Source organism: Panicum virgatum, chromosome 3K (genome assembly GCF_016808335.1).
Source record: "Panicum virgatum strain AP13 chromosome 3K, P.virgatum_v5, whole genome shotgun sequence".
NCBI classification, from domain to species: Eukaryota; Viridiplantae; Streptophyta; class Magnoliopsida; order Poales; family Poaceae; genus Panicum; species Panicum virgatum.
In genome coordinates, this window is record NC_053138.1 from 11,819,014 (window position 1) to 11,834,140 (window position 15,127).

Consider the following 15,127-nt stretch of genomic DNA (forward strand, 5'->3'; position numbering starts at 1 on the left):
CGATGGAGAGGGAAATAAACTAATTTCTTTTTCGATCGTCTTAGTTCCCTCCAATGCAACCAATTTCATCTCCAATCGTCCCAATCCCCTTCGGTCCACGCGGAAAATGGATGTATTCAAGCAAGCACTAAAAGTCGTTCTAAATGAAAACGTTTAATTTCTAGGCCGAGATAGAAATGCGGTTCAACTTGGACTGCCTTTATTTAGTAAGAGTCAAAATAACCAGCTTATTGATCTTTTCCCTGGGGAGGCCCTAGATAGTAGTTTATCTTATCCTACCTAGTGTTTGCCACAGACGCGGTTAATAACGCTGTTTAGGCGATCAGCTAGTTTAACGATCTAGAGGGAAATATAAAAAAAGGACGAATAACTTGACTATGGAGCTAAACACGACACAACACCATGTTCGTGCTTCGAACACTGGCGTAACATTTTTTTTCGTCAACACTTCGGCTAGGCACATTAAAAGAATGTTGGATTGCACATTGGAATTACCTGTGTATGCCTTGTATTTGAGCGTCACTTAGGCTCTGTTCTGTTAGCGAAAAGTTGTTAGTTTTGGTACTGTAACACATTTTGTTGTTACTTGACAAATAATATTCAATTATGGACTAATTAGGCTTAAAAGATTCATCTCGTGCTAATTAGTTAGACTATGTAATTAATTATTCTTTTCACCTATATTTAATGCTCCATGTGTCCGAATATTCGATGTGACGGATACTGTAGAAATTTTTTCGGGAACTAAACAAAGCCTTAGTAGAAGAACATAATGAGTTCGAGGTTGTTTGGTTCTAGAGACTAAACTTTAGACTATGTCACATTAATAAGAATCTTACTATTTTAAAGTATTAAATGAAATTTAATTATAAAAATAATTGTAGAACTCTAGTGCTAAACTGTGAGATAAATCTAATGAGATATAGGAATCTATAATTATAGGATAGTTACTGTAGCAAATCAGATTCGCCTCGTGAATTAGCACTCATCTGTCAAAAAAAAAATTATAAACATATTTTATTTTATACTCTTAAATAATGAGATTCTCTTTGATTTGAAGGGGCTAAACTTTAGTCTTAGAAAACAAACAATCCCAGACTGACTGCAATTTCCTTCAAGTTGTTTAGCCTTTCTTGCCAAGAGGTTGTTCAACAAGTGTATGTTAACTTCAACTAGTAGTTAAACAAATCACGCACTAGTAGTAACTCTGAACGCGATCGGCGAATCACGTCTAACAAAACTAAGTTCAAGCAGCAGACAGACGAAGGCACGCGGTTTTGATAGACGACCGCCAAGTCTCCGTCAAGTCAACGATTGTACGTGCTTCAGTTAGCACCACTTGATCATCGGATGGACCGTGCTTCTGCATTTCTGCCTCGATGTTCGCAAAGTCAGAGGGTCATGCCGCGTAGTACCGAAATCGGATGGAAAGTAGCAGGCCTTTAGGTTCCAAAAAAAAAAAGTAGCAGGCCTGGAGGACCAGTCAGACGTGCAATTTCTTGTCCGTGTCCCATGAACACCATAATAAAAAGGGGATGATGCATGCTCACTGGACCTGCAGCTGCAGGCCGTGAAGATAGAAGCATCAAGCTGGGCAAGCAGCTAACAAGCTCCGAGTGCAAGCAGCTCTCACTCAATCGAGGTCTCCCACTCTCACCTCTTCTTTCGCATGGACAAGGCCACCATCATCGCCGCTGCCCCTCCCGCCGCCGCGGGCGTCGCTGATCCCCGCGCGCCGCCGCCGGAGCAGGAATCAGCCGATCAGGCGGCCGCGCGCCTCCAGCGCGCCTGCGCCGCGTGCCTCCGCGCCGCCGCGCTCCTCCTCGCGGGCTACAGCTTCGCCATCGCGACGTGGCGCTCGCGCCGCGAGCCACGGGACCTGGCGTTCGTCGCCGGGTCCGGCGCGCTCCGGGCGTGCCTCCGGCGTGCCGAGGGCCTGACGCCGGCGTCGCCCGCGGGGGAGAGGCGGCGGCTGCAGGCCTCCGTGTGGGCGCTGTCCACCGCCCTCAGCTGCGCCTTCGCCTACCGCGTGGCCGCGGTCATGCCGCCCGTGCTGGCGGCGCTCGTCTGGTGCATGACCGTGTCCGTCGTCCTCACTGGCTTCTTCATGCTCGTGCTCTGCAAAGGCCAGCAGCAGTACCAAGCCGTGGACAATGTCGACCGTGACGCTGCCAGAGAAGGCAAACAATTCGACAAGATTAGCACTGCTGATGAATTGGTGTAAGGAAGTGCTCGCAACAAGCTGACGATTCTTTCCGGATGCTCGCCGTATCCTTATATAGCATAGCATAGTCAGAACGTTTGTGCAGAGAGAATTTTACCAACCTTAAATGGTTGAATATTGATCGTCGTTTCCTGCAAATGAATTGGTCATTTGTATTAACCTTTTTTAGTTCCAATTATAGAAAGTTCACTTCGTTTATTTGTTTACCATCGTTGCCTTTAAGGGCACGTACAACGGCGAGCTGATGCCGTCGTCTCCCATCGAATCCAACAAAATACGTCTTCCGTCTTCCGTGAGCCGATTGAATGAAGAGAGAGAAGCGCCGTCGCCTCCTTCGTCGACTGCGGGGGCGCGTGCTCCGATGGAAGTCGACAGCCCCGAGCGACCGCTGTAGGATCGGAGGCGAGTCGTCGTCGCCATCCACAGGGATCCGATGCGAGGGCAGGAGTGCGCGCGCCGAATCGATTTTGGCGGCAAATCGAGCGCGCTCTCCACCCTCTACTGCTTCTCCTCCGACTCCCGCGGCGGCCACCACCACCAGGGATTGGCACCGGCCCGACCACGCCTCCTCCAAGCCCGCCTCCCGGGTCCGCAGCCCCGGGAAGCCCGCGCCGCGCCGCCACGCTCCTCCTCCTCCTCCTCGGCGCCGTGTTCCTCCTCTCCCACCGCATCTCGCGCGGCCCCGCAGGTTGGTTGACGCGCGCTCGCCCCGTTCTTCCCCCGGTTTCCTCAATCCTGTGATTCATTCCCCTTCCCATCCTTTGGCTCGAGAAATCCTGTGATTCATTCCCCATCCCATCCCATTCGCTTCAGTTTGAGTGCTGAAAAATGACTCTGAAATGATTCTGGAACTATGTTTACATGCACATTCAGCACTGTGACTCTGAAGCTTATGAAATTTTCTATGATGATAGTTGCAAGATCTGAAGCTTGTAAAAGTATCACCTTGTGCATATAGTAATCAAAATAGCATGTTCTCTATTTATCAACTTTGCCAGTCATGACTTGCAAAATCAATGCCTACAGACTTCCAAGTGATACATAATTGTTGCATAGTGCTTGCTAGTTGCTGGTATATGTAGCAGCACCGTCCAAATTAAACCGGCTTAAATGCACTAACCATCATTTTAATACTTAATCAAGTTACTGTGCACTTAAAACGGTGTAACCTGACAGGCTGTCGGGTAAAATCCCGATTAAACTACTGTACTCCAGGATCACAATTGCACTTAGACCCGTACGAAGACGAGCACAGGTGTTACCAGCAAACAGAAATCTTTAAATTAATTTACAACACAGGTTTTACATAAAAGTCTTAATACAAGCGACAGAGTTTAAAACACAACGGAAGTTTTAATACTGAGATCGAAATACAATACGATAACTACGACGACGATAAAAGGTGAGCTCCACATCCTGCTCACCGATGTGACGCCAACCTGCCCAATCTTCACGGGGAAGACGGGGCCCACTCGACGGTCCAACCCGGAGGAAGCGGCTATCCAATCCAGGACGCACAGATCTCCTCGAAGTCAGCGGGGACACAACCTGCTTAAAAAGGGGACAACCAACCCTGAGTATACTAATACTCAGCAAGGCTTACCCGACTCTGGGTATACTTAGCCCATTATCTAGACATGAAAGGCTTTATGGTTCTGGAGTTATTTTGCTGAAAAGCAGCTAATACTGAATCCTTACTTTCAATATTTTAGCGCCAAATTAAGTTTATCGAGTGCCAACTAGATTTGCCTGACATCTAGAGCAAGCATGGTTGATCATAACATTCTTTACAGAGCAACATCATTATATCATCATCATTTCAATTCTTTACTACGATGTGACGAAGAGATCAAGGCTCTCATAACCGCGAGTCACGGCGAATCGATCCGATTTAACCTTGCAAGGTGGACCTAACTCACACGACGCATGTAAACCCCGTCGGGTCACGCGCGTCAACTGTTTCCATCATTACCACGGCATCTGAACTACGCCTGCTAAAACCCAGGTGATGGGCCCCTTGCGGTGAAATCCCGGAGAACCCGGAGGCGGCATCCTATCCAACACCCGCCAACTCCCACGCCCAGCGTAGCATGACGGAATTCAAATCACCACTGTAAAGTGGTACACAACTCATCGGTTTCGACTACCTCCTACTTTCGGTATGTGGTTAGTACTGTTCAATCCTCGATCAGCACTGCCAACAACGGAACGGTCCTCAATCGACACAGGCGGAGATTTTTTTTCATCCCTTCTATACCATTAATCCAACTCATATCCGCCCGGTCTCCATTTCTCTTTACTCCACAATTCATTACAAGCCAAAGCTAAGGGATCAAGATCCTAAACTCGCGAGTGACAGCAATCACTCGACTTCTACCGAATTCTTATTTAGCAAAGCATTTCTATCGACACCTGCATACTAGTATAGGCCCACGGTACCTAGGGAAACATGCATACTATAGTTCCATTCAGCTCCTAGAACATAAATGCACAATACTTAAATAAACATTGAATAAATTAAATTAAGGTTATGCTCCGGGGCTTGCCTTGCAGGTCAGCGGGGTTAACTAGGTCTCCGGGGGCGTGCTCAACGGCGTCCTCCTGCTGCTCTCCTGCTCGTGGCTCCTGGACCGGCTCAGCAAATAGCTCGTGGACAGCTTCGTTCGCGGCGTCTACACGAATAAAATATGATATGCAACCGATTAGAACACAGTGCAATGCATGAGCACCTAATGCGATAAAAAGATTAACTCAAATTAGCCTGAAGTGTTTCCTTCCAAAAACAACTACTAACAACCTTTCTATAAAGAAAAGAGCATGGCTAGGGCAAACTATAAGCAAAACCCTAACTTGCATACATGATCTAGCAACACAATTATTCAGCGCATCGCGAAAACAGTAAAGCATGCCACTCAAATTTTTCCAACATTGAAAGACGATCGAGAGCATTTATCTTAACCCTAGAAAAGCAATTAAACAACAATAGATCCACACACTTGCACATAGAACCTGCACCTGAAACTTTTTCAGTGAACTATACATGCAAGAACTAAGCCACTGCAAATTTTTCACAATTTTTAGAGCAACAAAATAAATGGTGATAATTAAACTAGCTCAAGCACAAAACAAAATATTAACAGGGGTAACAGTGACAAAATGCATGCTTAAGCATTTTTCCTCTGAAGATCATGATTTTAGAAACCTAACAAAATTGGGTTTGCAATTTTTGGATTTTTCTACAAATTTCTACACTTTTTGGAAGGTTTCAGCCATTTAAATGAAAGGAAAACAAAATTGGAAGCATTAAAGGGGGGAGAGGCTGACAGCCGGGCCCCACATGGCAGTGGGCGCCGGCCCAGCCCCAGCTCTCCCCCTTCCTCTGCTCTGTCCCGCGCGGGCCAGCGCGTGGCCATAGGCTCGCGGCGGCTGAGCAGCGGCCGAACGGTGCGCTCCCACCGGCAGAGCCCGGCCGGCGGCGCGACGCGGCCCAGCCGCGGCCAGGGCGGGGCGATGGGGCAGGGGCGCGCGCGTAGGGCGGCGCAGGGCGACCCGCGGCGGCGCCGAGGTAGGTCGGGCGGCGGCGGCGGCGTTCTGGCCAGGCCAGGGCCGGCCGGCGGCGGGGGCGGGCGGCTTGAGCTCCGGGGAGGCTAGGCGGCCCTAGGGCGCGCGGCAGCGGCGAGGGGCGGCGTGCGCACGGAGGCGGCGGCGCGTTCCGTGGCGGCGCGACGGCGATTCGGCGGCGGCGGCCGCGGATTTGGGTGGGGAAAAGGTTGAAGAGCACGAGCAGGCCGCGGGGAAACTCACTGGGGATCGATTTGGGGCGGAGGATGGCCGGAAGGTGGTCGTCGACGAGAGGGGCGAAGCTCGGAGCGGAGCTTCAATGGTGGACGGCGGTCTGATGCACGATTTCGGCCGGGTAGGGGCTCGGCCACGCTCGTGGGTGGTCGGAGTGGGTGGACAGTGAGGCTGCGCAGCTCGGGGTGCGACGAATCGAGGCGGGGCGGCGAGCCGTGGCCGGCGCGACGAACAGCGGCGACTCTGCTCGGTTCTGCCCGCTTGAGCTCGACCTAGCTCCGAGGAAGGAGAATGGGGAACGGAACGGGAAGCTTCGAGGCGTCCACAAGGATAAGAGCGCCGACGCCGAGGTCGGGCGCGATTGCCGACGCGTGGACGCGCTCGCCGGGGACCACGGCGGCGGTATGGGCGTCGGGGCACAGTGTCGAGCACAGGAGAGGCACTGTTTGCTCGTTTAAATGATTTTTGCCCGAGTTTGACCAGTTGAAACTCAAATTTTCATATAAGAACTTGAAATTTGGCCAAAATAGAAGTTGTAGAGGATTAAAAGATCTACAACTTTCGTTTTGGGTGGAAGTTGATTTGGAGCTCAGATCAAGGACAAAAACGAGATCGAACACGGCTAAAATAGATGTTTACCAAGCGAACGCGATTAGCGTTAACGACGAAATTGAGTCCACGATTAGCGAGTTAACTCGTGATTAGCGAGACGATTAACACAGGGGTGTTACAGTATACTCAGTGAATTTAGATGCAAATATTTTTGTGATAATAATTGCAAGAGCCGAGGCATAATTGTTGCAGTATCATAGACTTGTATATAGACTTTTATATATATGTGAATCACCGGTATACAGACTTGTATATATATGTGTATCACTAGTTTTTGTTTCATGGCGCAATATTCTAAAACAACTGTTGAACTACTCAAATTTTGCAGGGACAATGATCCAATACCTCCAGGTGAAGAAAAGAAGGAGCATGCAAATACTATGAAGTGTTTGAGGAGGAAACTATTTCCTGAAAATTGAAGTTAGTTTCTTGAACCATATTGTTGTCTGTTAGTTTCCAGCATAGCATATGTTATATTTTTGACACTCCATGACATCTGTTCACATATGCAGGTTGGGTTTTAGGAGCTGACAAATTTAAGTGAGCAGCAACTAATTTGAGGTATGAAGAATTCATTATGTTGCATTCAGTCGGACCATTAACTTGTATTCAGTAAGACCAGTAGCTTGCATTCAGCAGCTTTTTTCTTGTTAGTCACTGATTTTGTGAAATGATCAGTACTAGTCATTGTTTAGTTTTCTGAAATGATCAATATCAGGTACAATTTAGATTCTGAACCTAGGTGCTGAATTTTTCTGAGAAGCGTGATCTGTTTTTAACAATTTATGTTGGGTGAACAAGTATAAAGCACACAGTGAGAATGAAAATTTTAAACCTGCCCCTGTGCACATTCAGCAACTGCACTTTATATCAAGTATAATTGACTCAGTCAAGCCCAAGTCGCATGTTGGTTCTAGAACACTTCAATTTTTTCCCAACTACATACTATTACTTCAGTTAGTTTCAGTTTCAGTTAGCACTGTGAATTTCAGTTGACTATCAGAACCAGAAAATATTTTTTTTTTCACATTTGCACTTCAGTTGCAATTCTCAAATGCCAATTAATTTTTTCTGTTGCAGAGGGAAGCGTTTGGAGCTGGTCTTTGAGGATCTGCTGGATTTTGGTGAACCGAGCATCTTCTGCAAATGTGAACTGAAGTGTGGTGGCAACACAATGTTAGTGTGAACTGAAGTTAGTGTCTGCATGTGTGCCGTGGGAATTCAAGTGTCGTGCTGTCTGCTTGCATTCCTTTGTGTATTTTCATGTATATAACTGGCAGTCAGTAAAGTATTAGAATATCTCTATTCCATTCTCTACTCCATCGAACCTGCTCTGCCTGATGACGTACTGTAGACTGGTAATGCAAGCGCTGGTGCTACCGGTGGTGATGCGCAAGCGCTGCGTCAGCCTGAAGATACTGATGTGACATCCGATTCAGGGCTTAATAGGATTAATAGGATATTTATACTAACAAGTTGCAACTTTTTTTCCGGAAGTCAGTCTCCAAAGAACTCTGGGGTTAAGCGTGCTTGACCCGGAGCAATTTGGGGATGGGTGACCGATCGGGAAGTCCTTTCCGGATGCGCACGAGTAAGGACAAGTGTGCAAAAAAGACATGTGTTAGTATGTGAGGATAGTCTCTGTCCTAATTAAGCTGCCAGATGTAAGCGGGCCCGACTATGGGAAGGCGGGACGTTACAGAATGGTATCAGAGCCGACTCTCGCGGTTTCACGGGCACGTACGGACATAAGTGCGCGGGCATCTGGGATGCGCTGTTGGCACTAGACGCATGGACGTGGCACAGGGACCGTTGGCATTGGACGTACGAACATGGCACATGGGCCGTTGGCACTGGACGTACGGGACGTGGCCAAGAGAGGACGTTCCTGGCTTGGGATTGACCGACGGGGATATCAGTTTCTTAAATGGGTAAGTATGTGACATCCCGACCCAAGACTTAATATGATTAATAGAATACTCATACCAACAAATTGCAACTTCTTTTCCGGAAGCCAATCTCCAAAGAACTCCGAGGTTAAGCATGTTTGGTCCGGAACAATTTGGGGATGGGTGACCGATCGGGAAATCCTTTCTGGGTGCGCACGAGTGAGGACAAAATGTGCAGAAAAGATATGTGTTGGTCTGTGAGAATAGTCTGTGTCCTAATTAAACTGCCAAATGTAAGCAGACACAACCTCGGGGGCGGGACGTTACACCTGCAGCCTGCACCGACCTGCGTGGTGATCCTGCATTGCGTGGTGAAGACCTGGAAAATGAGGATGGATGTATTCTTCCGTGTATGCAACACAGTGGCTAAAAAAATCAAATTATGCACAAGATCACCATGATTCATGTGTTAAAGAGTGAATTAAATACCTAGTAGACAGCTAAACAGGTGTGTGACAAACAGACAGCAGCTGCTGCTGTCTGGACATTTGTACAAGCCCTAACTTACCCCAACATTTCATTGGTGGATCAATAACATTCACTGATTTGATACAGATGAAGTGCTAAAGTACGTCATGGAAGTTTGATTTCTCATTACCATTTTAGTAACACTTCATGCGCTTATAAATGAATTGTTTTTCTTCCACATGATATACAAACAATTCCTTCTGCATTCTCTGATCTACCAAAAGTTTCCTACACCATAATCACAAGGACCAGCTTGAGTGGAATACAAGAGCAGGTGTGCATCTCCTCCCGTCCATGTTGAACACGACACCAGGTTGCACAGCAGCCTTCTTGCCCAGATGCAAATTCAGAAAACCGACTACCTGAAACCGTTGTGGTTTGGCTTCAGTCCCTCTCCTCAAGCTCAAACCCCATCCTAGGTCATCCTCCGGGGTTTCTGATAGAGTGAGAGCCCATCTCAGTGACCGTGGGTTTGACTTCCTGTCGAACTCAATCCAAGCCCCGATTCTGGAGTCCTCATCGAATTTCAGCTCAACATCAATGCAACCTCCAGCAGTAGGTTTCCTCTTCTGAGGAACCACACTTGGTCCATGCCAGGCAGCAGACATAGTCAATTTTATGTTATCAGGCATCTGATATGAAAATTGCCCGAATTCTGTGAAAACTCTACTAGCTTCACCAGGATTTAGTGTCTGCCCAGCTACTGAAATCAGCTCAGCAAGAGAAACAGCAAAGTTCTTTGATCTCAGTATTAGGCCACCAGCATATTTGTGACTTTTAATCAGCAAAGGTGGCCTCAAAGAAGAACGCAAGCTGGTCAGCCAATGTTCCTGTCAAGCAAACTGTTACCTTATACATTAGCAGGCAAAAGGATAGCAAAGGAGGCATCACTGGTTGTCTGAAGGAATTACCTCTCGGAGATTTGGATCGGTTGAAAAATCATCACACCTTGCCCCAATTGGTACAGCAGCAACAGACAATGAGTCATTGATATTTGACAAATACATCACCTTTGACAATACAAGAGGGCTCCCAATATGATCATTTTCTTGAGACATGTATCTATGATCAGTGATGAGCTCTGCAAAGAGGGAATCCTTTTTCCGAACAGTGGTCTGAAACACAAACCGTGAACTAATTCCAGATTCTGCTTCTGAACTATCTCTTGACAGTGATCCAGCGACATTGATAACACCCTTGACATGAGTGCTTTCTTCTGCAAATGGACCAACTTTGGAAGCTTTGAACAACGAAAGCACTCTTTCAACTTTCTCTTGTCTCTCCCTCAGCTGCATGATGTCATAAAATGCTTGTCGCTGCAAACGCTTCAAGATATCAACCTGAAGTAGAGAAAAAATTGGAAGGCATATGAATCAGAGGTCCCAAAGGACATGTCAATACAAAAACGAAAGGGGAAACCCATAATTTCAATGAACACCAAGTTCACCCCTGTCCTGACAGCTGGCAAATGAATGTCAGAGTTACAACAGATATTAAGAGTGCATAGAAGAAAAGTACTGCTGCTTCTTGCCTTCTTCTTACCGAAGCAATACTGTAACAGAGGCATTTCATGTTCTAAACATATTTGAGGGACCAGAATGCTGCACTTGTTAATTCCCTTCTATGAAAGCAACAGCACACACTTCTATCGTGTGTCTTTGTGGAATTACTGGCACAAATTGACCATGACACACTTTGAGACAACTTCTTACTGAAGAAAATATGAATTGCCAACAAAAACCATCCATCTCACAAGTCACCTAGGGCAGTTGTTCGGCCTCATTGCTAAGGGGAGTACAATCAAAATTCAGACCTCGGCGAAACTGTCTATGTTGTGTAAACTATCAATCAGGGCAGCCATTCAAACATAACATATGTACCCTTCATATAGCAAACTAACTCGCTAGAACACTACAGCCAAAATGGACCACGACTACCATTGCGCTCCTAATTTCTCTTGCAAAAGAAACCTCAAAAACATAAAAATGGAAATCATCGCATAAATGCCTCAGCTTCCACAAAAACCTACATTAGTTTAAAGTGGACAGTTTAGGCTTAGGCTAATTACATTCGTATATTAAACAGCGCTGAAATCCTCATTCCTGGCAACACAAAGACAGGTCAGTGTGCTACCTCTACGTCGGTGATTTGGATAGCGAGAAGAGAAGAGAAGGGTGTGAGTTCACTTACGGGGTTATGGCTTGGATGTGGCGGCAGTGGCGGCTGCTGCTGCGGTGGGCGGCGGAAGGAGAGGAAGAAGCGCTTGGCGGAGTCAGCCATGATGGCGGCTCGATCTACCGCACAAGCCCATGCCGCCTCCATCCTCTCCTCTCTCTTCCCCTGTGATGATTCCCCGCTTCCCTTCTCTCTGCAGCAACATTAGAGAGAAGAGAGTAGGATGGATGGATGCTTCAAGGAGGAGGCAAGGGAGCAGCGTTATTTATCAGAATTTAAGGTTTTTTATTCATCAATTTTATTTATTTATCCAAACCTACTACCGTTCATGATGTTAAGCTGGAGAGTACGTAGAAGATAACTTTGTACATAATGCAATTTCACGCTAGGCGAACCGGATTTCATTTCATTTCTTTTGTAATCCATCAAACAGCTCAGAATTTAGGCTGTAGGGCAGGCAACATGTCAGCCAACATACAGTATAATTCAATAGACCTACACAATACAGTATACATATACAAGTACAAAATATGCTAAGAAATTCGGTATGCAAACATAGTAAATTAACTAAAACCACGGTACATATAACACATATATATTTAGAAGGTCTTATAATATCTAGAATTCAAAGCAATAAATCCGAAACTTGCATAAATTACAATATAATAAATAGTTCTAAGATAAGGCTTACGTAAATAGAATATCCCGTTCGTAGTCTAAGTTGCTCGCTTTTCGCAACAATATCTCCCAAGTCCCAACACTAGAAGAAAGCATCCAAATCACATATATCAGCAAAATTGGGCTCTGGCGCAATTCAGAAAAAAGATGTAGAAATTTAAGGACAGAGGGAAAAATAAAGAAAGGTGAAATTTGAGCTCACCACCGAATGAGCCGAGGGAGGAGGTGCAGATGGGGTCGCCGGAGGCGATCAAGCCGAGGTGCAGCGGTCAGAGACGGCGAATAGACCGGCGGCGGCGATTTTGGGCCCAAACCCTAGCCGCGGCTTGCCGGCTTGGCAATGCGACGGACGGAGGGAGGTTAGGGAGCCCGGTGGCCTGCGCACAGAAAGGAGCGGAGGAGGCGGAGCTGGGAGGACGGGCGCCGGCGGAAGTAGGAACGAGGCGCCGTAGCAGCGCCGCCACGGACGAGTCCAGAGGCGTCTAGCGAACGGGAGGGGGCGAAACGCCTGGAGCGGACGGTTACTGTGGTGGAGCCGTGGAGGCGGATGTCTGCTCGCTGGGCCGTAGGTGGGCTGCTTTCCGCGCCATACTGGACCAAATCCAGGGTAGTCCTGAACCTACCCACTGGACAACCCACGGGATCCACCCAAGTTACCGTAGCAAAAAAAAAAAAGCACCTTTGCGTTGAAGCACGTCCAAAATCTTCCTACTCCCTCGTCTAAAAAAATCACTTCTCGGGGAATCAAATAATCTTAAGTTTTACCAAATTTATAAAAAATACTATTAATATTTATGTTACAAAATAAATATCATTATATTAATCATGTATTATGTTTTCATACTAAATTTATTTGGAGACACAAATATTAGTAATTTTTTGTATGAATTTGGTTAAATTAAAATTATTTGACTCTTTAAAATACGAGATTTACATTCTTTTTCAGAGGTGGAGTACTTCCAATTGTTTGGTTGCAGAACGTGACACTCGCTCGCAGACCTTTTCGTTCGTTGTTGCTTGGTGCCCAGTACTAGCGAGGAATGAGTCTTCCAAGACGTTGAGTAACTCAGGGGGAAATTGTGGCCATCGTTGACTGACTCAATCCAAACCCGCGGCCGCGTGAACACGATCGGACCTCTTACAAATTCTGCAACAGGAACACCGCCGGAGATCAGCACGCGGCCGACACGCGAACAGACGCGAGCATACATCTACCAACTTATTGGCGATAGCACCAGCCAGAGTCCACAACGCGGCAAGAGCAACAGAAATCGGAGTGGGTTAGGGGGTAATTTGCACGGTTTGATTAGTTTGCTAGTGCAGGATGTCTGATGATCATGATAATACAGGATTGAAAAGTGGATTTAAAAAAATGGATACGAAGGTCCTTGACTTTCAAATGAAGTCTTTGCAATTTTCCATTGTTTTGGAGGTGAGGATAAGTATAAGGCATGAAGTCTTTGGCTACATCGTGTCAAATCTTATCCGCACTTTGCTTAGACGGGGATGATGCGTACTTTCGGCAGCAAGAGATGGGAATATGGGATGATGCATCTAGTGATCTGGATCAATTCAGAATCCCCACGGAAACGACTTGCATATGAACCCGTTAGGAATTTGAATCTGAAACAGAGAACTGCAACATAAAGACAAATGGATTGAAGAAAGAGAATAACAGAGATATTTATTTTTCTTAAGAATGGATGTCTCGGTAGATATTCTTGAGCAATCCGTACGGAATATGCTATTTGGGAATTATTTTTACAATCTTCTTTAGAGCCTTAGAGTACACATTTCTTTGCGTAAAACTGTTTCATATGATTCCCACATGAAACATCTCATTTGAATTTCCTACATCTTTTCAAGGAAATGGATTGGGTATATGCCACTCCCTTGACGGCTTGACCTATTTGACCAGTCAACCCTGACAGCGCGTATATTCATATTCAGTTTGCTCCTTCAGAGGAAGCCAATTTCGTCCTCTTTGTAGCTTGTGAACTTCATCGGAACTTATTACCACCGCTCAGTGCATGATATAAATGCATGATCCCACACAACATGTCAACACACGCAATAGCATTTTTAGCATCCAGCGGAGCGTTGCTTTCAGCTGCTCCGAGCAATAATCTTGGTTGCTTTTCGCACCCTCCTGTCCAAGTGTCGATGGACGCTGTGATTGTGAAGAAGAACAACGCCGCCATTTCTGATGATGGTCAGGCGGCGGCGTGCTGCAACGCCGGCGCGCCGGCGGCCACGCTGATGATTTTCCTCGCCTGCATCCTGGTCGGGACGGTACACCAGGTCCGCGACAGGCCCCGGGACCTGGCCTTCCTGGCCTTCGCCTACGCGGACCTGGCCGCACTCTTCTTGTGCCTCCGCCGCGCCGAGCGGCTGCCGCGGGAGCCCTCCCCGGAGGAGGGAGCCGAAGAGAGGCGGCGGCTTCAGCTCGTCGTCTGGACACTGTCCGCCGCCCTCAGCTGCGCGTTCGCCTACCGGGTGTCCCTGATCATGCCGCCCGTGCTGGTGGTCGCTGTCTGGAGCATGACATCGTTTGTCGTGGTCGCGGGTTTCTTCGTCCTGGTGCTTTAATTAATTGCAAGGATCAAGGGAGCCGTGCCTTGGAGGCCGAGGACGATGACGGAATTGGCAAGAAGATTGGGAATAGCAATAATATAATGGTGGCAAATTGGTGTGGACTTAGCTAGGATTTGTTGATCGTTTAATTTATTTTCCAGATAGGATTATTTGTTAGCAATAAGGCATTGGATTTTTAGACTTCCATCCTATAGAAATGTTTCATCCACTTTTTTGTTGTAGTAATGCTGAACCCGGGGCGTTTTGCTCTGTTCTCAATATGAATCAACGCCCAAATCGTGTCATCCCCGAAACACACACACATGCATGCATATATATACTTCCTCAGTTTCAAATTATAATCCGTGCTGGGCTTTTCGGTGTGGTACATCGTCGGAAGACGGCGCCAACGAATTCTTCGCTTTGCTGGCATGGCGGCAGAGGTCATGCGCGCGGGTGGAGTGAGTAGGAGAAAGTATGCTTGCGACGGTGGCTCAACATCGATGGAGATCTGGGGACGTGGGGGCAACGTAGCTCACCACCCCAATGGCGACGGAGGAAACAAAACCATAGCAGGCGTGGCGAGACCCCACGCGTGGTGGATTCTTTGAGGTAACGAGAGTGAGGTCCAACAGCGGAAGTGGCGAGACCC

General features: G+C 47.1%; 2 protein-coding genes across 4 annotated transcripts; one reads left to right on the forward strand and one right to left on the reverse strand.

Moving 5' to 3' along the window:
* Positions 1-1,500: 1,500 nt before the first annotated feature.
* LOC120697602 lies at positions 1,501-7,951 on the forward strand. Of its 2 annotated transcripts, none has more exons than XM_039980878.1 (4): positions 1,501-2,912; positions 6,960-7,051; positions 7,144-7,192; positions 7,712-7,951. In XM_039980878.1, exon 1 carries the CDS (start codon positions 1,670-1,672, stop codon positions 2,222-2,224), a length of 555 nt encoding a protein of 184 aa, XP_039836812.1. In that variant the 5' UTR covers positions 1,501-1,669; the 3' UTR covers positions 2,225-2,912; positions 6,960-7,051; positions 7,144-7,192; positions 7,712-7,951. The 2 variants fall into 2 exon arrangements, with proteins under 2 accessions (XP_039836812.1, XP_039836813.1); XM_039980879.1 differs by having other exon boundaries at positions 6,960-6,982.
* Positions 7,952-9,076: 1,125 nt separating this feature from the next.
* LOC120697603 lies at positions 9,077-12,411 on the reverse strand. 2 transcript variants are annotated; one of them, XM_039980880.1, is made up of 5 exons: positions 12,104-12,411; positions 11,915-11,983; positions 11,239-11,416; positions 9,960-10,388; positions 9,077-9,878 (listed from the first exon to the last, which is right to left on the reverse strand). In XM_039980880.1, the coding sequence occupies exons 3-5, from the start codon at positions 11,368-11,370 to the stop codon at positions 9,288-9,290; spliced, it is 1,152 nt and encodes a 383-aa protein (XP_039836814.1). In that variant the 5' UTR covers positions 11,371-11,416; positions 11,915-11,983; positions 12,104-12,411; the 3' UTR covers positions 9,077-9,287. The 2 variants fall into 2 exon arrangements, with proteins under 2 accessions (XP_039836814.1, XP_039836815.1); XM_039980881.1 differs by having other exon boundaries at positions 11,239-11,457.
* Positions 12,412-15,127: the final 2,716 nt, after the last annotated feature.